A 23,685-nucleotide genomic window follows, 5' to 3' on the forward strand; every position below is an offset into this window, starting at 1 on the left:
TATTTATGATTCAGTTCCAGAGTACTTGTATTATTGTCTGCTGCACTGCCATTTATGGTTGATCTGCTACAGGTACTATGACACATCCACCCTGCAAATGTCTTCATTTTATGTTTACTTTAATTCCTCCTGACAACAAGTTTAGGCATACACACCTGATCATAGAGATAACCTGCCTGCATTGTGTTTTGTATAAGATTACACCACTGGACTACAAATTGATTGATTTGAATGTATAGCTACACTACAAACATTGCTCTCAAATAGTTCACAGTTTATGATCCCACTAGTTAATCTTCCCACACTGGATCTAAATCACTGGATCTGCACTTTCTAACTAAACATATCTCATGAACAAGGTCCAGTATTGTGACCAGGCTACAACATGACAATGTTGTTAAAATGTTGGAGCTCTGACATACTGGCATGCATATTGTTTGCATATGTACAACCATGCAAGAAGCTCCAAATATGTTGAAAATTTAAACTCATAATACTACTACATATTTAGTAGTTTCCAGTAAAATCTGCAATACAGGACCAAACCACAAACACTATGCAGAGACATCAAATCATGTGATGAATGTATAAGTTTGGCCAAAATGATGTAAATAAATAAATCCTTTTATTATTTAAACCTTTTTTTTGTGAAATGTATCTGAATGGTTCCTTCTGCAGCTTTCATCTGCTTTCCATAGCAGATGGAGTTTGCCCCTTTTTCATGAAAGTGCAGATGCTATATAAGTTTTAGCTTGTGTATCATGTTTTGGTCTTCTAAGAGTAATTATTCAGCTTATTTCTAATGGTATTTAACAACTTGTTCATGTGGTTTGGTCTTGAGTGAACTTGTGTTTCTGTGTGCTGATATGAGAGGTTGAGACAAGCGAGTTTGCGTGCTGAATGGATAGTCGAAACAGGAAGTGGGAAGAAATAATACAAGTGCTTGTAGGAGGGAGGAAGGGAAGTAGTACGAGCCATGCGATGGGATCGTGTGTTTACCCCCTGACATAGATGTCAGACATCTTCTCTCCTGTCATGAAAGCATCGTCCTCTAGAATTACGTCATCAGTGTTCCAAATAACAACACGAAGCTCAAAGCTAGACACCAGCAGAGCATTGACCGGAGAAGAGAAAGAGGACGACAGAGAGACAGACAGGAGACACGCCACAAACACAAAGACAGACGCAACAAACGACACAAACACGCACACAGAAGAATGGAAACAAAACAAAAAAAAATGGTTAAGTGCCAAAAAAAAAAAAAAAAAGTCCACACACAGCTCACACCCACGGGGGAAGGCTTGGTTGCCACGTCCCGCTGTACCTACCCCCTGACAAATATGTCACTGGACTTTTCCCCAGTGAAGTAATCATCGTCCTCCAGTATTACTTCGTCTGTATTCCAAATAATCACCCTGAGCTCATATCTGGTATGGGGGGGGGAGGAGGAAGGAACACATACACACAGTTGGACTTGTATTTGGCAGTAATTAGAGACCTAACTAGTCAGACAGACTCACCAGTTTTAACCTGGGAATAAAACTACATATTCTGTTGAAAGAAATCGAAAAACTTTAGACTCGGAATGCAATCAACAAGTTTCCCATTTAAACTGCATCCGATTTATGACTTTGTCATTATCACAAAGCATTATTCAAATGTACATCTTTCTATATTGCTCCAGCCAAGGCATACCTCTTTGGTTTCCGTGGTGATATGTCAATCGCAGGCCCAGGAGCAGGCATGTCCATGGGAAACATGTCCACCCACATTTCAATACGTCCCTTTAATACGAAAAGAATTGTTTAATAACCGTCACGTATCATCATCGCCTGTATAAGGTGTGATATCCTACCTGTTCGATGCCGGGTTTGTCGGGGTTCAGCAGTGGCCTGGTCTCCACGTGCTCGGGAATGAGCTTGCAACCAACCCTCGGGATTTCCTCCCAGTGGTTCAGCACAGTCAGAGCCAAATGCTCCTCACTCTGCTTTTTCAGGCCTGAGAGACAGATGTGCATTAAGGTTGAGGAAAAGGAAAAGCAAAACATCCAAATACCTGAGTCAGAACAAATGAACACAGTAGAGCCTGAACTTAAAACTTTAAACTAATAATAAAATATGTTAAATGTAAAATGGAGGCATATGTCATACCATTCTCATCCTCAAGCTCTGTTGGTCCATGGAAGATTCGATTTGCCACCTTGACCTTGCCTCCAGGCCCATAATGAGGTCCATTGATCTTGCCATCCTTGCAGAGCTTAGCCAGGATCTGGCTGGGCTTCATAGGGTCCCGCCAAACATTGTAACCGTGGCTAACACCAATAAATAACAGGTATAACACAGAATTAACAGAATACTGAATACAGTCAAATAAATGAAGGTTTTGATTAAATATCCTAATTAATTATACACAGTGACACTATAAATAAACCTGCAACTAAAACACAAAGAACAAGACACATCAATGCTCACACAGAGTAGGAGGATGAAATGCCGCAGGTGGCTCTGTATTTGCTGTAGAAACGATTCTCCAGGTCAATCTTCGTCTCCCCTATCAAGTCATCGGTGCCGACTAAGTCCCAGTCGTAGACAGACACTGTCAGCATGGACTCCATTGGGAATGTGGCCTCAATGTCAAACGATCTGAACACGGACAAGTCAGTGTTAAACAGGATCATTTGAAAACAAGACTTAAGGCAAAATGTGAACAGCGTTGTACAAGACATTGCTCATGACAACAAACTTAAATTAAATTTAATACAGGTTTCTCTCAACTTACTTCCCAAATACAGGATTGAGCTGTTTGGAGATGTAGTTCTCTTTGTCTTTGACCTCTGATTTTCCCAGCTTGATGACAATGTACGGATCAGCTTTACCATTGATATCAGCAGGATGAAGATCAGTAGCCTGATGGATAGAATAGAAGATATTATATGTTTTATTATGACGGCTTTTAGTTTTTTAATTAATTGCAATATACCGTAGATTTTAATTGTCAGAAGGCTACTTACCCTCACCACATATACACGGACAAGGACATTAATTGGATCATTATGTGGGATGCTCTGGAACATGCCCATACTAGGATCAAATCCGGCCTCCCGTGTGATCTCCTCGGACAGAGGTAGCTTGTACATACATAAGGATCCCTGGGTCACAGAAAAACAACAGGTTACAGTAGAGCTGTATTTGTAAGTGTGATTTGTTTTCTTTTCCTCTGCAGCTGTGCAGCCTGTCGACGTTTTCTCACCTTGAATCTTCCAACGATTCTGTCGTCATCCAGCACGTGTTCGTCGTCATCTCCAGCTTTTCCTCTGTACAGGTTGAAAGTATGCAGCCAGTCTTCGAAACTGCCAAACTCACTCTCCAGCTCCTTGTTGTACACCTGCACAGGTAGAAAAATATGTAAAGCACGAGTGGGCATGTACATTAATGTGTGCTGGTTCATTTTTGTGTGAGTATAAATGATGATGATGATGATGATAAACGATGCTCACCACCAGCTCATCCACTTTTGCTTTCACTGGTCGTTTCTCAAAGCCATCTGCAGCCTGACCTTTCTTCTTGTCCTTCAAGTTCTTCTTCTCTTTACTCTTTTCCTTTGTCTTGGAGCCTTTCAGGAGAAGGTCATCAGGTTTGATGTCTGATTGGAGAGTGAGTGGAGGTGGAAGTGGACAAAGTAGGATTGGAGTCATGAGGAGGGGCGGCAGGGGTTGCACACAGCACAGCGTGTCACTTAACATAAACACTGACAGGCCTGATTACCCGGTGCCAGTGAATTCACATTATAAATGTAGTCAAATGTTCCTGTTGACTATCACTGGTTTACTCTAGGACAATGTGACAAGACTGCTAAGCTTAGTTAGAGGTGCAAAAAAGCACCACAGCAAAGTACATACTGGTATCAAGTTACTCTTTAAGCAGGAAAACAATGAAGTGTCGAACGCTAATAGAAAGTAACGTACAAACAATATTTTAGGTGCCCTATTGCATGGTATCAATGAATCATTCTCTGGCACTTAATAAACATGAAATGTGTGCAGATGTAGACTACTCCAGTAGATCTGTCTCCGTCAACTTTTATATGTGCTGCAGGGCCGGGAGGTCACACTACTGTAGAAAACTATGGATTAAGGTTGGAACCATGGGATGAAGGAGACAAAAAGGAGCAAGCACATACAAAGCTGCACGCTCAGACAAGCATGCAGACATGACAGGGGAAGACCAGTGTCTAAAATCACTCACTGCCCCATTTATGACAGGCACTCAGTAGTTTACTTGACTTTACACCCACACAAATGTAATTGTGACTGTAAATGTGACAACATTTAAAATACGTTTTCCTCTTCCTACATAAACGATCAGCAATTATAAAAATCACAATTTAAAATGCAATATTAATGACATGCCCCTTTAAAAGAAAGGCACCCTGGCTGGTCTGGTGGAGCTCAGTACCTGCTACCTCTGCTGCTATCTCCAGGTCCTCTCTCTCCTCTGCCTCTGCCTGAGCTGCCTCCTGGGCTCTGAGATTCTGGAAAACCGAGAAAGAGAAATGTCGTCAGTGTTTCCTGTGAGGCAAACAAATACATCCGTAGACTCAAATGAACAGGTTAGACTGGATCCAACCTCCTTCAGTGTTTCTATTGAAGCAAAATACTTGGACCACCAGTCCAGCACACGCTCATCTGTCTCATCCTCATCCTCCACTCCTCCCTTCTTCTTCTTCTTCTTCTTCTTTTTCTCTTTGTCACTCTCTTCTTCAGTCTGGTAAAACAATGCAGGCATTTTAGTGATTCTCAGTAGTTTCAGTATTTACTATAATAAGGTGGCAGTGACTTTTATTGGCAGATTTCTACAGGAAGCGCTACTCACCATGTCAACTTTTACAACAGCGTCAGACATCTATGATAGGGGGTGTTACATAGAACAACACAAGGGTTAATACACACAATGGATGATGCAGGTGGGAACAGCTCATGTGCATAGGCAGATAAAAAGGGCCGGACATACAGCTGTGCTACTACTCCCACTATTTACATTTATAAACACACACATTAAGAAGCAATGACTTGACTGGCAATGGCTGTCAAAGCAAACCTTACAGCATCTAACTTGACGACTGTGTCCATCTTCTGAATCGGAGGCTCTGAATCCATGTTGACGATGATGTCACCTGCGGAGCGAGAGAGGGTGCGGGAGGAAAGGCTGGGTGAGGAGCGAGGTTGTGAGCCACCATTGGTGAGGACCATGTAGCCATTCATTAGCTTAGCTGAAGTGAGATGGAAGGGCAAGACACCAGCAGGAGAGGGTAGGACAGCCGAGGACACGCGAGACAGAGAAAGGAAAGCAGAAGAAGGGAAGATAAGAGAAGTGGAGAGGGCAGGAAGCAAGCAGAGAAATCAGCAAAGTTAATAAAGAATGAGGTTTCATTCTTTAGTGACCAGAGAGCTGGACCAAATAGTTTCAGTTTGTTTTAACCTCTTTTTCCTGTGATTATCCCAAGCTTTCAAGACTCCCCACAAACTATACTTCAAAAGGGTTAAAACAAAGTCCAAAAATGTGTGCCCCTAAACCCAAACATCACTTGAACCACAGGTATTTTTAAGAAGTAAAGGAAACCCAGAAGTGACAGAGAAGTGAACGAAGGAATTCCCCATTTAACTGATCATCATCGTCCTCTAAAATGATGATGTATTCTACAATTCTTACTATACTATTATATAGTATAATACGTAACATACATACAGTAGAATTCAGGCTAAAAGTGAAGCTGCTTTTAAAAAATAGAAATGTTCTATTGAAGACACATGAAAACAGAAACACAGAGCTTCACATAAGACATTAACTATTCAGTATGTGTTTATTCCCCAGACAAATTCATGAAAAAGGAAGAACTCCAGCTGTGAGAAAAACAAATGCTGTGTCTTCATTATTTTGCAGCATTTTATTTCCTTTAACTGGGCGACAAATGTCCTGATGTGTTTTGGAATACGACAAAAATATGTTTTCTTTTTAATGGCATAAATAAAATATTTTCCCTGGCAACAGAAACACTGTGCTCCTCCAAACACACACACACACACACACGCACACACACACACACACACACACACACACACACACACACACACACGCACACACACACACACACGCACACACACACACACACAGCAATCCTGCCTCTACCTGCACTGGCCCAGTTGTTGGAGTTCTTGTCTGGTGCACTGTAGATGAAACGTCTCAGGCTGGTGACAGCGTGAGAGCCCACCAGGATGAAGCGGCCAAACGCTCTGCAGTCCACCACCCGGATGTTGAGAGGAGGGTGGAGGAGTTCGTTTTCTGGAAGGTCCTGAGGCCACGATTAAGGTGTAGAAAAATCAGAAACAACCGATTTCAACTTCAGTGTTTATTACAAGGAAGTACATGTGTGAAAGCTGAAAATGGACTGTTGCACTCACCACCTCGAACCATTTAACCAGTGTGCTGAAGTTGGGGTTTTTCTTGTAGTTCTGGATTAGGACAGACTGTACACCTCTGCCAGCACACTCTATATCCACACGAGGCCGATCCACCTGAGCCAGGTTGATCCTCTTCAGGTCCCTTAAACCCCAGAACAAAACCTAAACCAGAGAAAAACAGCAATGCAGCAGTGAAGAAAGAGGATCTTTACAGTTGTAGAGCTAGTAGTTACAATCTCACCTCTATGCGGTAGCGGCTCAAGACGGGTCGTATGCCTAAAGGCACAGGAAGGATGGGTCCTCTCTCTGAGTCTGTTGGCCCTTCAAGAGGAGGAAGGTCAGCCCTGCCTCCTTGACCAATCTATTTAAGGAGCAGAGCAGGTAGGTAAACATTAGAGTAGCATGTTGCACAAGACCACATTCATTTTCTACTGCCCTAATATCCTTACTGATTTATTCTCTACTCTGCAACTGCAGTACAAGCACCAAAGACAGAGTAAGACGAATAGGGATGAAAAGAAAAAATGAAAAGAGCACCTTTATTTGAGGAACAGCAAAGTTATGGACAGCGATCAGTGCTCGCCTAATCTCCTCCGAATCAAAAGGAATCTGTAGGCAGCAGAAGCATGCACAGGAGATCGAGAAAAAGACAGAGGAAATTGATATTTTAAAGAAATAAAAGACAGAAACATGAATGGTAGAGGAGGAGGACAGCAGCAGGAGAGGGAGAGGGAAATGGCACAGTTAAAAGTCAAGTGAAAATGATTAGTGAGTCAAAAGCGGATGTGACAACGTAGGTTAAGAGTAAGAGCCGAGTGTTTGCTACTTTAAAAAAATGGTGTGCTTCACGTTAATATTAATAAACTTTACACATACTATACAACCAATTTGTATTTGTGTACGCATATGTGAAAACATTTGTTTATTTGCGTGCACCATTTACCTGCAGCAGCTCAAAGGCAGCCAACAGTTCCCCGGCAGTGCAGTTCCCTCTGTAAACCTGGTAGTACTCGAGCTGTGGTGGGAACCTCGGGGGGCCGTAGTGCTCGTCACACATCTTGATAGTGGGTTTCGCAAATGTCCGACCTATGAACTCTGCCTTTCCCTGAAAGCCACATTGTGACAACAGGCAGTCGAGACAATCAGGGGACAAGGGAAGGGAGTTAGAGACAAGGTGCTGTTTCTGTGTGAGGCCACTAGGTGTCAGTATTGATCAAAGTGGAGAAAAGATGCAAAAATGTGCAATTTAAAAAGTAAAAGCTTGTAAAAGCACATGAATCTAGGTGTACTTATTAACTAACAAACACAGTGACAAATATTAAGAGAACAAAAAGATGTTTTCTAAAAGCTTTCTACATATATGTTTCATTCTTCAGTAGGAAGACTCTAGTACTGCACCAGTGTTGACCCTACAACTATCCCTGATGTTGCAGCTAATGCTGTCACAAATGCAAACATCACTTCTACTACATGCAAGGTTCTACCTCTTCTTCCAAAGCTCATCAGCAGCTAAATGAAGCAATTCAACAATTCATGCTACTGCTTAATATTAAAACATCTAACTCAGCACAGGCTGATACTAACGCGTTCACACTCTATTTAGTCAGCAGGACATCACGAGCAAGGTCAGAGTTAATGTTAGAGGCAGGATGCAGTGAGATGAACGTGGACATACAGTCAGAACACGAGGGATGGAAAAGCAAAGCACATTTAATTGTATTAGTGTGTTAGAAATGGACCACTTTGGAACAGTTGAACAAGCTAATATGCATCCGTTCATGTAGCAGAGGGTCCTACCACAGTGTCCTGGTCATAAATTTCAACCACAATGATTGGAGGGTCGTCTCTCAGCTCACTGGCCTCTCCAAACAGCTCCACATCGTCGAACACCAGCAGCTGATCCCATGTGGGGCAGAGAGTCTCACTCAGGACCTGAAGGATACACACATCACCTCAGTTTACATGTAATCAATAGCAACGTTCATTCAGCTGCTGTCTCTCACCGTTGATGCACATTAAAGATTATACCTCAGGTTTATAACGCACGTTCACTTCACTTTATTATCCCAATGGGAAATTTGCAGAAGGCATACAGGCACACAGCACATACCACCACAATAAACAAACCAGCACAGATCAGAATACAGTACAATGCTAGATCTGCCCTGTACCACACAGAAATTAGATTTCAATTTGATAAAAATTCATGGTCCTACCTCGGTAACCTGGCTGTGTGTGGAGAAGAATACCCGAGCGAAAGGGTCCGAGAGGCCACTGCTGTCAGCAGCAAAGAGACTGCGGGCCTGGTACATGTGTGCTCTGAGCTGAAACACCTGCTTCACTGTTGGACACACACGTATACACACATCACATTAAGTGACAGTCAATCCCCTCTGTGAGGAATGTCAAATGGAAATTCAAAAAGTGAAGCAAAGCAAAAGTAGAAAGAGAAGTAGAATGAGTTTGTAATTGCTTTTCCTCAAATTGATTTAGTGTTTACATTTAATGGTAAATAAAAAGAAAAGCTTAGTGGTGATTAGGAAAAAACTAATGCAAAACATTATGGTGAAGTAAAAGCAATGCCAAGACCTCGATCTCTATGAGATCTTAGTGATGCAGTGAATGTTTCAGTGACAGTTACGAGGAGCGATGAAGTGCTGACTGCCAAGTCAAGACAGCGCTAATGTGACACTGGATCAGTTTCTTAGATGCATTAAAATGTCACATTTGGTCGTTTCTGTTGGGCACACTACTTACTGTTGTAGACCAGACTGACAGGGGGCACAGATTGAAGACTGGGACCCATTTTAGCAGCTTTGATTTCTTCAAAGCCATTAGGCAGACCACTGAGGAAGTCCTTCCTCTGCTTGTTGAGACCCAGCCACAGATACAGCTCCAGCTTAGCCTGGACGGTCCAGCCTGCAGGGCCGAAGCTCTTCTTACCAGGGAGCTGTGGACACACATTTAAAAACAAATTGAATAAATCATTCTCAAGCAATAAAACTATCTTGATGCTTTCTAACAGCGATGGATCCTTTATTATTAACACAAGTCAATCAGTCTGCATTACGCAGACAATGTTGGCAGCGTGGCCCATAATCCATATCTATTAATACTATCATTGATTTCCAACCTTCTCTGGCAGGCAGCTGACAAAATTTATAAGCTGTTTAGTCCTTATACAGCACAATATTGTATCTTAGAAATTCTGTAGCCCACAGGTATATTATGAAATATTTTCTTAGCTAAGTTTACAAAGGTTTAGTAAGAGAGAAGCAAATGAGATTATCCTACCTTGAGAAAGACAGCTTTAACTTTACCACAGTCTTTGCCTGTTTCCTCATCTACTATGGAGTACAGGATGTCTTTGGAGGGAATGCGGGCATAAGCAATACGTTTGTTGTTGCTCATCATCCAGACGAAAACATCTGGAATGCTGTGCTGAGGCTGCACAAGATAAATATATAGGAGCAGTTAAGTGTTGATGGATGTTTCCTTAATACTAATTTATCACAGTGTAAAACATGGATTTAGCATTAATACTGTGCAGCACCTCATTTATATTCTTGGATAAAATCATAAAATCTGTACCTCATCAGCGAGGAAACGAAGCTTCTGCAGGAAGTTCTGTGCCAGTTTGAGTTTGTCTCTGACTGTGTTTTTCTTCACCTGAGTCCGAATCTGCTTGGCTTGTTGCCCCATGCTGTCCTGCAGGGGGACAGTGTGTGATAAAAAAAAAAAAAAGCTTAGCAGACCAGAACTGCATCTTAATATGTACAGACACACTTCAGTTGAGCTGTGTTCAAGTTGATTTTCCAAAATCTTTTAGTTTCGGGAGATTCTATACATTTATGAAACTATTTATTTTTTGCAATCTGAGATATTTTCATCCTGAAACTAATTTGTGTTCGGCTGCAATAGTTTTATTCCTCATTAGTTTTCACAGTCCCTGGTGCACATTTGGTGGTGCATTTCCATTCATGAAATCTACTCCCTTTATAATTTTTTAGATTAAATGCAAGTGAAGATGTAATTCCCAAGCAGTGCTGATGCATGTACCCAATCAAACATAGACTATTACAGTGGATACAGTGCTATTGCTTTCCTACAGAATACTTTGGATTGTCGTTATATTTCCTCATTTATCATGCAATTGATTTCATCATACCATCTCTCTCATGCAGGACTTGAGCCGTTCTCGATCCAGTTTGGTTCTGCCTGCCTGGTTCACATCTTTATTAGCCAGAGTCACAAACCGACTGGAAATACAGAAAATACAGAGCATGAAATATGAAGGTGCTCTACACTGTATGGTAACAAAAAGCAGTTTTATATAATTTTATATAACGTTTTTAGATATTCTGTCATTATACATATAAGTAGTGAACAACTAATAATTACTAAAACCCAATTAAAATGATAAAGATAACAATACTGCTGCTGGTATACATTTCAGGGCGACAACCTGGTGTTCAGTGTAACACTTTGTTGCCTGTCAAAGTCAAATCTGAGAAACACTGGACTGGAGCGTTTTACAACTCCGATTATAAAGTGAAACTCTGTACCAGTGTGAACATGGACTCACATTCCTAGTTTCTATACAAGACAAATTCTTATGATTATGTAGCTTGCCTGCAGCCGACACTAAGTTCCTCCAGCACTCCCCTGAGTCTGCGCTCTGGAAAGGCCTTCTCTGTCTTAATGATCTCCTGTACATCATTCAAACCTTCTTCCTGTCAGGACAGAACATAAAAAGCTCAGCACCGGTGGTGGTATGAGAGCATTTTTGCTGTACTTGTGAAGTACTTGTGCTTTATTAGAGGAATAAAATTTGATGCTGGTTGTTACTCATGCAGTCTGTTTAGAGAACACGATGAAACTTACTAAATAACTTTATAATACAATTCAATTATAGAGATATGATCATATAACACTGACACAGTCCGTATAAGTATAGTAGTACCATATAGTAACATGAGTGATTTTTGTTCATTTGTATTAACTTTTACTACAGAACATCAGAGGTATAGGACATGCTGCCATGTCCATGACTCCACATTGAGAAGAGTGAATACAGACCAGCTTGTCAGCGATCTTGTCCATCATGTTGGAGTTGTAGAGTCGTCTTCTTTGGTCCTGCCACCAGCTTTTAATGTAGACACACGGTTTCTTTTCAAAGTAGGGAAGATGGAAGTAATTCCTGTCATATATATATAAAAAAAAAAGAAAAAAAAAGTGTATTAATAATCTCATGGGTCATCTCAAATACTAGTTTTCTTTCAATTAAGCTACTTCAACAATCCCCTCAAGTTTTCTCGCCGCCCATTTTGGCTGCCAGGAGCCTTGACCTCTGACCTGTCGGTGATGACGGGCTTCATGAGAGGAGTGCAGGAGACAGAGACCAGGTCTGCGTCCTCGTCCGCCTCGTCCTCACTCGAATTCTGGATGAGCTCGTTCTCCTCCTCTTCGCTCTCGCCATCTTTCTTCTTCTTTTTAGTCGATGAAAGTTTGCTTACACCATCTATTTGGTTGCCATAGTTACCTGTTACATGGCAAGAGTTGTGCATGGTTAAAGGAAATGTTTTTAACTTTTTAACTAATGAGGTACAATGAGTACTAACTGTGTTGGGAAATCTTAGAAAAAGTTTTGTTCACCTATTGTGATTTCAAAACTAATGGCCTTGTCACCAATCTTCCTATCAATCATGGTGGCCTCCAGGAAGGAACCAAACAGGAAGAACTCTTCCATTTTCCCTGTTGCACTCTGGTGGAGAGAGGAGAACAATAAAGAAGTAGTGAAGCATTTTACTGTAGAAGAATGTGAGGAAGAACTAGTGCAGGAGATTAAAAATTCACTACACACATAAAATCCATGTCTCTCCTCTGACTTCATGAAACACTTTAAACAATAAACTCAATTTTAGTGTTTAGCAGGAGACGATGGGCCAATTTAAAAAGATTCTCTCAGTATTATTTCGTATAATCTCACCTTGAAAGCTCAGTGATATACTAGTGGCACAGATTCATGCTGGCATAAACGACTGAGGTTCTCAGGAGACATTTACACCATCGAGCTTGACCTGAAGAACTGTCTTACGCTTCTGATTTCCCTGATGAGCAGTTAACTACATATGTGACAGTTCAATTGTGGATTATAGCATCATGTTGTTTATTGTTGTGTCAGGAGAGGTCAAACCGCTCTGTGGTCCCTCAGTGATTCCATTACATAAAAACCATTCCCCAAACAGGCCAAACTACCCCCAAAAAACCCCACAGACTTAACATCAAGTCTTTTTCACCTCTGAGATGTTGGAAATCGTCTCTATCTGAACTTCAGTGGAGCTGATAATATCCGGTAAAGTGGTATCGAGGATCTCCACGGCGATGGAGAGCAAGAGACGGGCTCTGAAGGACACGCCTTCCCCGAGTCCCTCATTCAGGTCCTGGTGCTCGTCCATCAGTGTGTACTGACGGGTGGAGCCGTACATGTTGACCCAGGCTGGGCCCAGGGTGGGGAGGAACCCTGGAGATGGTAAAAAGAAAATATCTTACAATATCTCTTCATGCCTATATCAACTCTATGTAGATTTTACAGAAAAAAAAGAGTGTGTTTGTGTGTAAAAAAACACAAAAGTAGAAACATTTCTGACTTTGTTGACTTGCACTTGTGGAATCATTTCTCAGTTGCTAAATTCTCCACTTTTGTTTCATATATGCTAATGCATGTGCTAATTGAAAGTCAATTTAAATGTCACCCATTTAACTCATCCAGTATTAGCAGAGGGTCAGACTGGCCACCTGGATTAATTCACAGCTACTTACTAAATACAGTCAAATGTTAACTACCGTAGTTTAGATTAAGTAATGGCCCTGAGAGCTAGTGCTGGTATGTTTCCCTGTGTGTTTGGACCTACCTTTATCTCCATCATTTGATATTTTGCGTAGATCAATAAAGTGGGTTCCAATGGCAACATCAGTGACCTTATCCGAGTCTCGTATCTGGACCTTCAGGCGTTTGCAAAGTGGAGGGAACAGCTCAGTGAAGATGACCTGCTCATTCCAGATTGGTTCATAACTGCTCTTCTGTACTGAGGTTTTCCCCTGAAGACACAGAAGAATAACACTGAACTCACAGAGCTGGAAAATACAAGTTTCCAGTCTTCAGCTTACAAACTGATGCTGATACTGCCTTTTGTTTTGTTTATCAACCAAGATTTAAATATCTGTCTGCCGTGGCTCATCAAAAAGCTTGTCCCTACTACTGTACTTTGTCTGATTGAGACTAACCAAAGTGTGTTAGTTACAGTGAATATACTTTCACCCTGTAATAAGTTATGACCAAAATGTACGTGCAAAAAATGCCCTTCTCTCCTGTACATCTTGGGCCCAATATCTTATAAATTACACATGTTCTGGGTAAAATTTGAAGCACTGTGTTCAACGAAAGAGGCAACTGTAGAGATCTTATTGTAACATGTATAAGGTATGTCAATGTTGTATCAGCTTTGAAAAATTCAGGCCATTACTTTAAGATGCAACTAAAAACTCTTATCCAAGCATCCAAAGTCATGTCTGTATTTTTCAACATGTCCACAAGGGGAGGATATTTAGATGAGTGTTTTTAATGAGGCTCAGTTATTGATCCCAACCTTTGCACAGCTTTAGTCAAGATGGCCCCAAAGGACTTAGAGATCACAACTAAACAGACTGTTAGTTTTGGTCTTCTGCCTGGTCAATGGCTAATTCCTCCCAGATGGTAAAACGCTGTATTACCATCTCAAAAACAGTGGATGGGACAGGATATCAAGCTAAAACACAGTACAGCACACAACTCTCTTTGTCCTTTTTTTAATGTGCCTTTTAATTTGTATTCCCTTTTATTACAGGGAGATTATGTACGGTATTGATGTAAGCTGGTACTAATGTTTATGTGTGTAATAACTGAAACTCATAAAATGGTTTACCTCCTAATTTATATCAACAAAAACTAAAACCTGCCCAATGGGCTGTAAATATTTAAAACAAGAATAAAATCTTAATGGTTTTCAGTCTAAATGAATAATGTCTGTTGTTCCTCTACAGCTTTTTTTAATTAGTTTAACCATTAAACCTTGTATATCTACACTACAAACAGCCATACTTGTTAGCGTAATCCATCCTGCAATGTATTTTATATAAGGTAGTAGTAATAACCCCTAAAGGCGTAACACCAACAGCAAGAAACATGCAAACAACAGAGGAGTGGAGTGTGAAGGGCATTACTTTCTGTCCAGCAAACTGCACTTGAACGTAGGGGTCCACCAGGTCTCTGTTTTCTCCTATGAAGGCTTTTTTCACATTAGCCATGATGCTAGTGTTCATCTTAGGGAGACCCTCAGCTCGGTAGACCTTCACATAAAACCTGGCCCACTGCCTCTCTGCTGGGATGCCCTCTGGAAGCAGGAGGTTCCTGAAAACAAACAACACAGAAACCTTTAGTTTTTAAAAACATGCTACCAAAAGTAAAAGCTAAAGTGAATTTCAAATTTCAGTCCCTTCTCTGGAATAAATATACCAGTACCCCTCTATGTCATCTTCATCGGTCTCATTAGCTTTATGTGGAGTCTTGATGTTGTCACCTTTCCCAACCACAGCAATATCACACTTCACATATCCTTTACATCCAGCTGTGATATCATCTGGATCAGACAGGATGGCCCACTTGTGGTAGAACTGGTGTTCTGGGATAGAAATCATTGCATCATTCAATGATAATCATTAAAGTAATGGCTCAGTTTCTCTTTCTAAGTTGGCAGACGCTAGAACAAAAAGAGATTTGACAACAACATTTCTAATGGATTTAGACATCAATTAAAAACTATGAATACAGGTTATCAGCAATTAATTTAGTATTGCCATAGTTACAGCTTGTAGTTTACCAGGCTGAGAGTAAACAGTCCCAACATCCATCTTGAAGGTTCCCACCAAGGTCCCACTCCGAAGAAGGTTTTTAGAGTGAATGACCTATTTGAACAGAATAATAATAAAATATTAACATACTGTAAAACTCATTTAGACTAAATACATCAACCCTGGAGTAATGTAAAGAGACTTAGAGAGAGGGTTATTCCCTTCCTGGGAATATACACAATGACAAATGAGTCTCTTAAATCCTCAGATAATCTAAATAATGCAACAACCAGCAATATCATTTCATGGTTTGCAGTACTGCAGTAAGATCTCTCTTCTCTGTACTGTTTTAAATCATTACTCTTCTCTCATTGACATGCACAAATACGCAGCAAGGTGCTTTAAAATCAATCAAAACTTTAAGTGTAATAAAACATTCAATACTGTCAACCACGTACCAAAACATGCATCAAGGGAAAATGTGGTGGTGACATGTACTGATGTGTCTGCTTTGTGATTTCCACGTTACTTACTGAGAGCTTGATGATCTTGTCAAACATCACATCAGGAGGGACGTGGAAGTCAAAGACGAAATACTGTCAGAGAAGAGAGAACATTCCTCCATCAGCAAAAACACCTTTTTTTAAATAGGTCCTGGCCTTTCAAGATAACTTTAAAGCTCAATACAGATTTATAGCTATGAAACAGAGGCGGTGAACAAGAATGTGATCTTTTCAAGATCGTGTCAGCCGAGTAGGAAAGTGCCCTTTAGGGTTAGACACAGCTCCAGCCACATAAAGTACATTTTCAATTCTCCACAAGCAAAGACGAGAGAGTTAAAGAAGAAATATTTTATTTATGCATCTGCATAAAACGTTCCATGCCTGTGTGGGCACACGTCCATGTAAAGGTAAAGATATAGTGCAGCCAAAATGTAATTACAGGTGTTTATTGTTAATAATGATGAGTAATGAGTAACATGAAGCAGTCATCCTGCACAAATAGGAACAGCCAGACTCTAAAGGTATGCACCACTGGCTTTGCTGAAGGCAAAGATTATCCAGCAATGTACTTATATCTACACTGTACCACAGCAGATACCGTATGTGAGTGATTTATTACCCAAAGATAAACCACTGAAGTATATCACTGTGACATTATCTTTCTTGTGATGATGTAGTTTTTCCAATATCATCAGTCAACCCCTGAAGAACAGAGATTATTATAGTTTCCTTTCATTTGAGAAACTGTGGCCAATACGTGCCACAATACGAGTACAGAAAGCAGAACTGTTAACTCGATGGTTAACGGTTTGTCTGTACACGGGGGATTTTCAGACAAACACCAACAATCAATAGCAGACAAGCTGTCACTTCCACTCCCTGCAGGATGCAACCCAGATGTGCATGATCGCCATTACCACTAACACTTCCCACTAATAGGGTTCCTTTGCTGTTCATGAGCACTTTAAGGGCTGTTATGTATAGTATTTTAAAGTCAATAAATCATTAGGACATTTTACTGTGAAAGAGAGAACTGAAGGCCTTTGTCCTACGCTACAAACATAATAAATAATTGTTAACTATCATGCTTTTGTTAATGAATCTGGTTTATTACAAATCTAAATCTAGTGAGTACTTTGGGAGCAAACATGCAGTAATGTTTTTTTCTTGCAATAATTAGTATCAATCAATCAAAATATTCTCGTAATGCTGCTAACTTGTGCGAATGTATTTGATTTATTTACAAAAACAGCAATATTTTATTTGACTTTCATCTGCTATGTTTTAAATGATGAGAGCTGATTTTTTACATGTGCTCTGTGTATACAGTAGAATACTCTATGTTATTGCTACCTCTAGAGCAGAGCTGCTATTTAATTGGTAGCATTATTTTGAATTGAATCTCAACTTGCATCAACAACAAAGCTCAGAGGAGCCTCACTGTTGCCAGAATGTAATTTAAGGTAGTCTAAGTCACTGATGTGACTAGAAAACCACACTAGTTGGTAAAATTGCACCAGCTTTGGAAATAAACTATTTCCATGGGGAAAACAATATACGAAGAACGTGAGGGGCAAAGTGAAGATGACATTCAGAGGTGAGGTGGTTTTTATTACAAACAAAACATCATAGTTTGTCTCACCTCGTTGTAGTACGGGCAGTTGGTGGACTCCTTCATAGATGTGTACTTCTTGTCATCTCCAATCTCCACACACACCACAGGGTCCATGTTGAGGCCAATCAGCTGCCGCGCCTCGATCACTGTGATGCTGATCTGATGGGATATTAACACGTTATCTAACAAATTAGATCTGACTCTTAAAGAAAAAAAACAAAACAACTGACTTTCTGTGAAGTTTGAGTCTTCCATCATCATTAATCATGCAACTTTACAGCAATTACTCTGAGGACGATTCAAAAGTAAACAACCCAGATCTTTTCCAAACTCACTAATGATGCTGCTTACAGGCAGTGAGGGCTTTGCCAGATTACACCATTTTAGCTTGTGATTTTACTCTGACAATGTCCTCCTGGGAAAAGTAAGACAGTATTTGATGGACAAACTACATCCAAGTGAATCCCTCTGGTCTAATTAGTCTGTGAATGGATGAATGAGCACAGAATTACACATAGATTTCAGTCTAATCATGCTTTTAAATTAAATAGGTCAAGGAAATTACATTCACAAAACATGCATCTACACAGCAAGTGGGCATATGTGGATGTACAGTATGAATTTATATGCACAGTATAATCATCCAATAAAACACGCTAACAAGTGACACTACAGCGCACAGCCACACACATTTTTTATTTATTTATTTATTTTTACTTTGAGAAGTGCCACGTCAGCTGTTTTCACCTGCCTCTACTCTTCATGAAATGATAAGCTAATTGCCTCCAGGCTCCAGCTCAGTACTTAACACACAAATATGACAGTAGGGTTGTCATTTAACTCTCAGCATGGAAGAGTCTATTATCCAAAATATCAAACTAAGAATGCCTCTAGGGTATATCTACCACGATATACAGTACACTGCTTTATAACGTATTTTGTGTTATCACAAAGGCTGCACCTTATCTTCTCACTTGTTATATTATGCCTGTTTTTAAGTCTTGCATGTGTAGAAACCAAGGTACAAGTGCATGTACTGTACATGCTAGTGCACTCGCAGAGACAAACACCATGAACCGGAAACACACACCTGATAATCCACTGGTCTTCCAGAGCCTGGTTCCATCTTGATATCTGGTTTTGACCTGAAGAGAAACAACACAAGCAGTGGTTTTCCATGGTGGACTGACATTTACTAGTGCTCCCTCTTTATTTTCACTGTTGTACTTTAATATAACTGAGGTGGAACAGAAATTATAATAAATAGTAGCACTGACAGCTGCAGCAGGTACTAATATTATGTTTCAGTGTTGCTACATGCTGATCAAAAATATGCCTTTACAGGTTAAACAGGTATAAAGATCTTCCTTACTGACAATTAGTGACAGAGTTGAATTCAATATTCTGAGGTGTCTACAGTTTGAGATGTAGAGTACTGACCGAGGCCATTAAGATTGTAAGTGTTAGTCCCCTGTGGGCTGTTGTGCATATTTGAGTCCATTCTTCTACCGTGTGTACAGTATGTATGTAATAGACTGCAAGACCTCTTATTGGAGACATTGGTGGTGACGGCAGTGACAGAGGCCAGAGAGATTGTGTCTGGTTCCATTGTTCCAGCAAGACGTATTGCCTTCCTGTCCAGGTCCTCCATGTCCAGAATCGCTGGTTCATCTGGACCGTTGAAATTTCACGAATCAACTATTAAATACTAACATCTGATAAACAGTGTAAAGGTTTCAAGCACTTCACTAATATTCTATTTATATAAAAATAGAATATTTTATAATATATTATAAATTCACATTAAATTGATGTTGCTGTTGTTTTAATGTGTATTAAAAATTGACAGTAGATGAAATCACTTGGTAATACTGTAACGTCTTGTCTTCTGTGTTTTACCTCCTTTCTTGTGGTCATCTTTGGAGATCTTGATCTTTCCGAGCTTCATGGCTGAGAAAACTCCCTTGCCTGCTCTAATAGAGGAGAAAGAGACAGCAGACGAGAGGAGAGTGAACTTGTGTCTGATTCACTGCCGATGCGTCCTCGGATCAACCAGAGGCATACTTGTCTTCTTAAATTAACTCTCCAGTAAAGAAGGCTCCGACCCTCAGGGCATAGTGATTAAAATTAAGTGCTGAACTTAATTTCAGCAGAAAACCACACTGGCCGCTCATGGACATCAAAATGCAACCTGATACATTAACATTCATATATCATGGACATCTCTGTAACTTAGCTAGACATTTAACTGCAGTGGGATTATCCAAACACACCGCCCACCCCCCGCCCCCCCCCACGTTCCCTCATCACCACCAACACAGCCACTTCTCCAGACCCTCAATCACAAAACAAGAGTATCCAATGTCTCCACATTGATATTATCTGGATCACATATCACCGCAACAACAAAGCGCTTGTGATGTCATCAGCAGGGCGACAAATGAGGGGCCTGAATAATTAAAAATGAGTGTGATCCAATTTGCTGCGGATATGGATACATGTCAGGACAGTAATGAATAGGAAGGTTTTCCTTTTGTTTCCTCAAGCATTCAGACTTGAGTGTATCATAGTCCAGTTTCTGCTTTGATCTTTACCCTGTTGGCCTACAGGCAACTCCTTTCATGCAATATGGAAAACAGGTTGATTTCTTTTCAAGAAATTAATGTTAGCATCTCCACTGATTGATTCATGTCCAAGTACAAAGGGAAATGTAAAGGTAAACAGCTTGAATACAAATGAAGGCATCAAAATAAAATGATAAAGACACTTAATTAACTGTTTCCCTGTTTCCATTATGTCTTAAAGAACACCTGCTACGTCCTAGTGATGGCAAACTTGAATTGAGCATTCCTGACTATGGAAAAGACCTTTGAGAAAAGAAAACGTGTTAATTAGAGTGAAGAAACAGTCGATTGATTAACCGACCAACAGAAAGTTAATTGGCAACATCATCATTTTGATCAATTAAGCAGAAGACAAACTCCCTGAAAGACTCTATGATAAACCAAACTAACTGAAAAGTAATGAATCAATAATTAAAAAATATTGGAGTTGCAGCCTTGGTCAATGTTAATTACCAACAAATCATTGTATCCATACATTTTAACAGCAAGCCAACATGCACACATTTAAAGTGTTTTTCATACGTACCACATGAAAGACACGACAGATACGACTCAATGCCACAAAGGGGTCAGATCACCAGAGACGTTCCCCTAACTTCCTAATTTAAACTATATTTCCATCTTCTGTTCCCCTGTATCAGGTGCACAAAGTACAGACTAACCAGGCTGATACAAGTTGGACAGAGAGTGGATGACACAAGAAGGAGGAGGGGAGGGAGAAAAAAGAGGTGGAGGTACAAGGTTGGAGATGCAAAGAGAGGAGGAAGAAGAGAAGAAGGATGGAGGGGTGGAGCTCTGGACTCCGTTTGTTTTGTTGTAATATTCTATCACATAATTAAAACAAAGGAAAGTGTATGGAATATGCAAATATACTGTATAATAATTTATTCCCATGGCACTTTGCTTTTCTTTATTTTGCTAACATCTTCTCCCTGGCTCAGCTTTTTTCGCTTGCTTTGCTCCTTTTTTGTTTTTTAAGTTGTGACCTCACTGTTGTTGTGGTGGGTGTCCATGGTAAACAAAGGACAAAGGCAGAGTTCTAAAACATGAGCTGAATCAACTGTATGAGGAAAAAAAATCACAAAAAAGCAATTTCTGCATGACGTTCCCTAAGAGTCCCAGATCCTTTCCCCTGTCTGGGAGTCCTACTGTGACAAGAGGTACAGCATACAAGGGCCATCATAACAACTGTGGGATTGTAAGCCATCCAAATCTATTTCAGTACATCCCCATAGGAAAAATATAACGTATGCATAGTATGGTATCTTTATCTCATCCGCAGCTGTATCTTAACCAGAGAAACTAATTTTTCCTATCAGAGTGCTGATGTGAACTGAAGACTCTGGTGTTAAAGTCAGACACCTATCTGCCCTTATTAGATGGGATAAAGTTGAGACAGACAGGAAATGAGCGGACCAAAATAAATGTGGATAACAGCCATAAAATAGATTTTTCCAGAGCTATAACAACATCACACTACATGTAGAGGAGCTTCTGAGAGACAGTTTTTCTTCACACGATGACAGCTGTAGGTACTAGATCATGAAAGTATAAGAGGAACTAAATAAACACAAAAATCTAATATTGCACTTACTTACCTTTCACTCTATTCATTTTCATTTTATTTCCTTTTCTGAACTGAGTTAAAACACAATAAAAGGAAAAAAAAGGGGGGGGGAGTGAAGGTAACGCTTCTAGATGTGAATATGAAAAAGTCTCTAACCTTGAAAGTTTTCACTTTTTTAAGAAACCGCCACACTATGCAGATTTAATGATGAAATGTACCTTTCAGTGAGAAGGCAAAGTATAAGGTTAATTAGTGGTACAGAAATATGCAAACTGTACCAGGAGTGTACTGGTAAAACTGAGGAAATGTAAAATCTCTACAAAAATTATATTTGTTGAGAAGTGGATGATGCACATTTTATCTCCTCTTACCTTCTTTTGCTTTGATGTGAAATAAAGATCACAAATGCATCAGTAGCTATTTGCTACCTGAACAGTAACACTGAACAGCGGACATCAAACAAACACACAGAAAACCTTGAATGAGAAATGAAGCTCATTCGAGGGATAACAAGCTCCCTCCTTCAGGAAATTCAAACTGCTGCATATTTCAAAAGCTCAAAACCCAGGGAACATAAGCACATGTGTGCTTAAAACAGAAAACGACGTGTACTGTACGTCTGGGCGTGTGTGAGTGGATCAATAATACATAAAAGCATTACAAATGCCCTTGTTGCATGTGTAAATTGTAGAAAAGATGAACGATCTATCTGAAGCTGAATTATTCCCGAGGTTATTTGCTGGTACCTGGATCGCTTGATTTCCATCTCCTCCATAAAACAGGGGTTTCTAACTGTGCACAAAACATTTTCCTTATGGTTATGAATTCATCTTTAATGTGCACATCAAGTAGTCGGCTAAGAAGCAGAGGATGAGTGAGTCGATCAGTGTGAACCCATAGATCTGGCTTTGAAGTTGCTGCAAGTATAGAGTCAAACATGAGCATTTGTGCACACACATTTACAGTTTACGTACAACTCCTGTGTGAGAGGTTAATGTCGCTTTGTGAGCTAGTAAATTGACTTCTGCAGAGTTGGGATCACAGAATGCATGTGTCTAAACTGTTCACATGTGATCTTCTGTAATGACGTTTAGAAGATGACAATTTGGTCTCAGACATTACAGTGAATATGTTTGCTGCCACATTAAGTCGTCTAAGTCGTTGCTGTGGCAAGAATCTGCTCTCTAAATGCCCTTGTTGGGGCAAAGTGGTGATGCTTTCTTTATTAGCTTGCGTTGTACCCATTTGCATGTGTTGTCTTCATTCTGTTGAACTTTATCAACCCCTGTGCAAAACTCTGAGTCAGATCAAAACCAGGGGATAAAAGGAAGATTACAACATAACCTGGCTGCGATCAATAATTCATCAACATATTCAGTACATTCTGCTCCGGGGGCTCTGCTGAAAGGTATTCAATGAAACACGCTGGACACACCTGCTCTCTCTAACACACATAAATTGGATGCACATAGTTCTGTGCTTCCAGGATCTTCTTCATTGAAGCCAGAGAAAGATCGACTCTTACAGATAACATCGTCTGGGAATGAAAACTCTCACTAAACCAGAAAACTCTCCATCTTGAAGCCTTATCGAACGCTTTGCAGTCTTCTCTCAGTGCTTTTTTTCTTTCTTTTGCATACTTGTTCCTTTACTGCTCAAGGCATCAAGTCATGTTATGTAGATTTTCCACTTTGACTCTACTGAGGCCTCTACTTTTACTTAAATGGCAAAAAAAAATTATTTATTTGTGAGAAAGACATCATTTCTCAAGTGTCCTTGCATGGATACTTCATTTGCCGACAAGAATGCACCCAATAATTGATAATTTTGTCTCTGAACTTGCAAATGTTTGCTCATAACTTCACCCTTATAAATGTTACATAGTGAGAAGCTTATGCAAGTTTAATGATTTTAGAGCCAAAAAAGCTCTCTGAGCCATCATGGCCCACATACAGCAAACAAAACATAAAACACAGTGTTAGGGGCCGTGTTGTTTATTTGTATCTGTGTGTGTCTGAAGTGTGTCTGTC

The 23,685-nt window shown here is 40.1% G+C and overlaps 1 protein-coding gene across 6 annotated transcripts in view; it reads right to left on the minus strand.

Annotated features, from left to right (window-relative positions):
- The window catches only part of otofa (otoferlin a), a 58,192-nt gene that overhangs the window by 7,608 nt on the left and 26,899 nt on the right, over positions 1-23,685 (minus strand). For 2 of the 6 annotated variants that reach the window (XM_026341943.1, XM_026341941.1), the window contains exons 6-43: positions 19,364-19,437; positions 19,009-19,135; positions 18,555-18,609; positions 17,492-17,623; positions 15,880-15,942; positions 15,376-15,460; positions 15,018-15,177; positions 14,720-14,906; positions 13,372-13,558; positions 12,757-12,980; positions 12,113-12,221; positions 11,813-11,999; positions 11,537-11,657; positions 11,090-11,190; positions 10,626-10,716; positions 10,049-10,165; positions 9,752-9,904; positions 9,215-9,407; positions 8,674-8,798; positions 8,255-8,389; positions 7,401-7,562; positions 6,995-7,066; positions 6,699-6,818; positions 6,458-6,619; positions 6,186-6,348; positions 5,102-5,268; positions 4,872-4,901; positions 4,626-4,763; positions 4,455-4,530; positions 3,497-3,642; positions 3,250-3,384; positions 3,011-3,148; positions 2,779-2,906; positions 2,472-2,642; positions 2,151-2,311; positions 1,856-1,998; positions 1,696-1,784; positions 1,329-1,427 (exon numbers count right to left, since the gene is read on the minus strand). In XM_026341943.1, the coding sequence (XP_026197728.1) occupies positions 1,329-1,427; positions 1,696-1,784; positions 1,856-1,998; positions 2,151-2,311; positions 2,472-2,642; positions 2,779-2,906; positions 3,011-3,148; positions 3,250-3,384; positions 3,497-3,642; positions 4,455-4,530; positions 4,626-4,763; positions 4,872-4,901; positions 5,102-5,268; positions 6,186-6,348; positions 6,458-6,619; positions 6,699-6,818; positions 6,995-7,066; positions 7,401-7,562; positions 8,255-8,389; positions 8,674-8,798; positions 9,215-9,407; positions 9,752-9,904; positions 10,049-10,165; positions 10,626-10,716; positions 11,090-11,190; positions 11,537-11,657; positions 11,813-11,999; positions 12,113-12,221; positions 12,757-12,980; positions 13,372-13,558; positions 14,720-14,906; positions 15,018-15,177; positions 15,376-15,460; positions 15,880-15,942; positions 17,492-17,623; positions 18,555-18,609; positions 19,009-19,135; positions 19,364-19,437 (4,926 nt within the window). Of the gene's footprint in view, positions 1-999; positions 1,099-1,328; positions 1,428-1,695; positions 1,785-1,855; positions 1,999-2,150; positions 2,312-2,471; positions 2,643-2,778; positions 2,907-3,010; positions 3,149-3,249; positions 3,385-3,496; positions 3,643-4,454; positions 4,531-4,625; positions 4,764-4,871; positions 4,902-5,101; positions 5,269-6,185; positions 6,349-6,457; positions 6,620-6,698; positions 6,819-6,994; positions 7,067-7,400; positions 7,563-8,254; positions 8,390-8,673; positions 8,799-9,214; positions 9,408-9,751; positions 9,905-10,048; positions 10,166-10,625; positions 10,717-11,089; positions 11,191-11,536; positions 11,658-11,812; positions 12,000-12,112; positions 12,222-12,756; positions 12,981-13,371; positions 13,559-14,719; positions 14,907-15,017; positions 15,178-15,375; positions 15,461-15,879; positions 15,943-17,491; positions 17,624-18,554; positions 18,610-19,008; positions 19,136-19,363; positions 19,438-23,685 lie in introns of all 6 variants that reach the window. The other 4 variants (XM_026341946.1, XM_026341947.1, XM_026341944.1 and 1 more) reach the window with 3 other exon arrangements.

The sequence above is a fragment of the Anabas testudineus genome, chromosome 24 (genome assembly GCF_900324465.2).
Source record: "Anabas testudineus chromosome 24, fAnaTes1.2, whole genome shotgun sequence".
Taxonomy (NCBI): domain Eukaryota; kingdom Metazoa; phylum Chordata; class Actinopteri; order Anabantiformes; family Anabantidae; genus Anabas; species Anabas testudineus.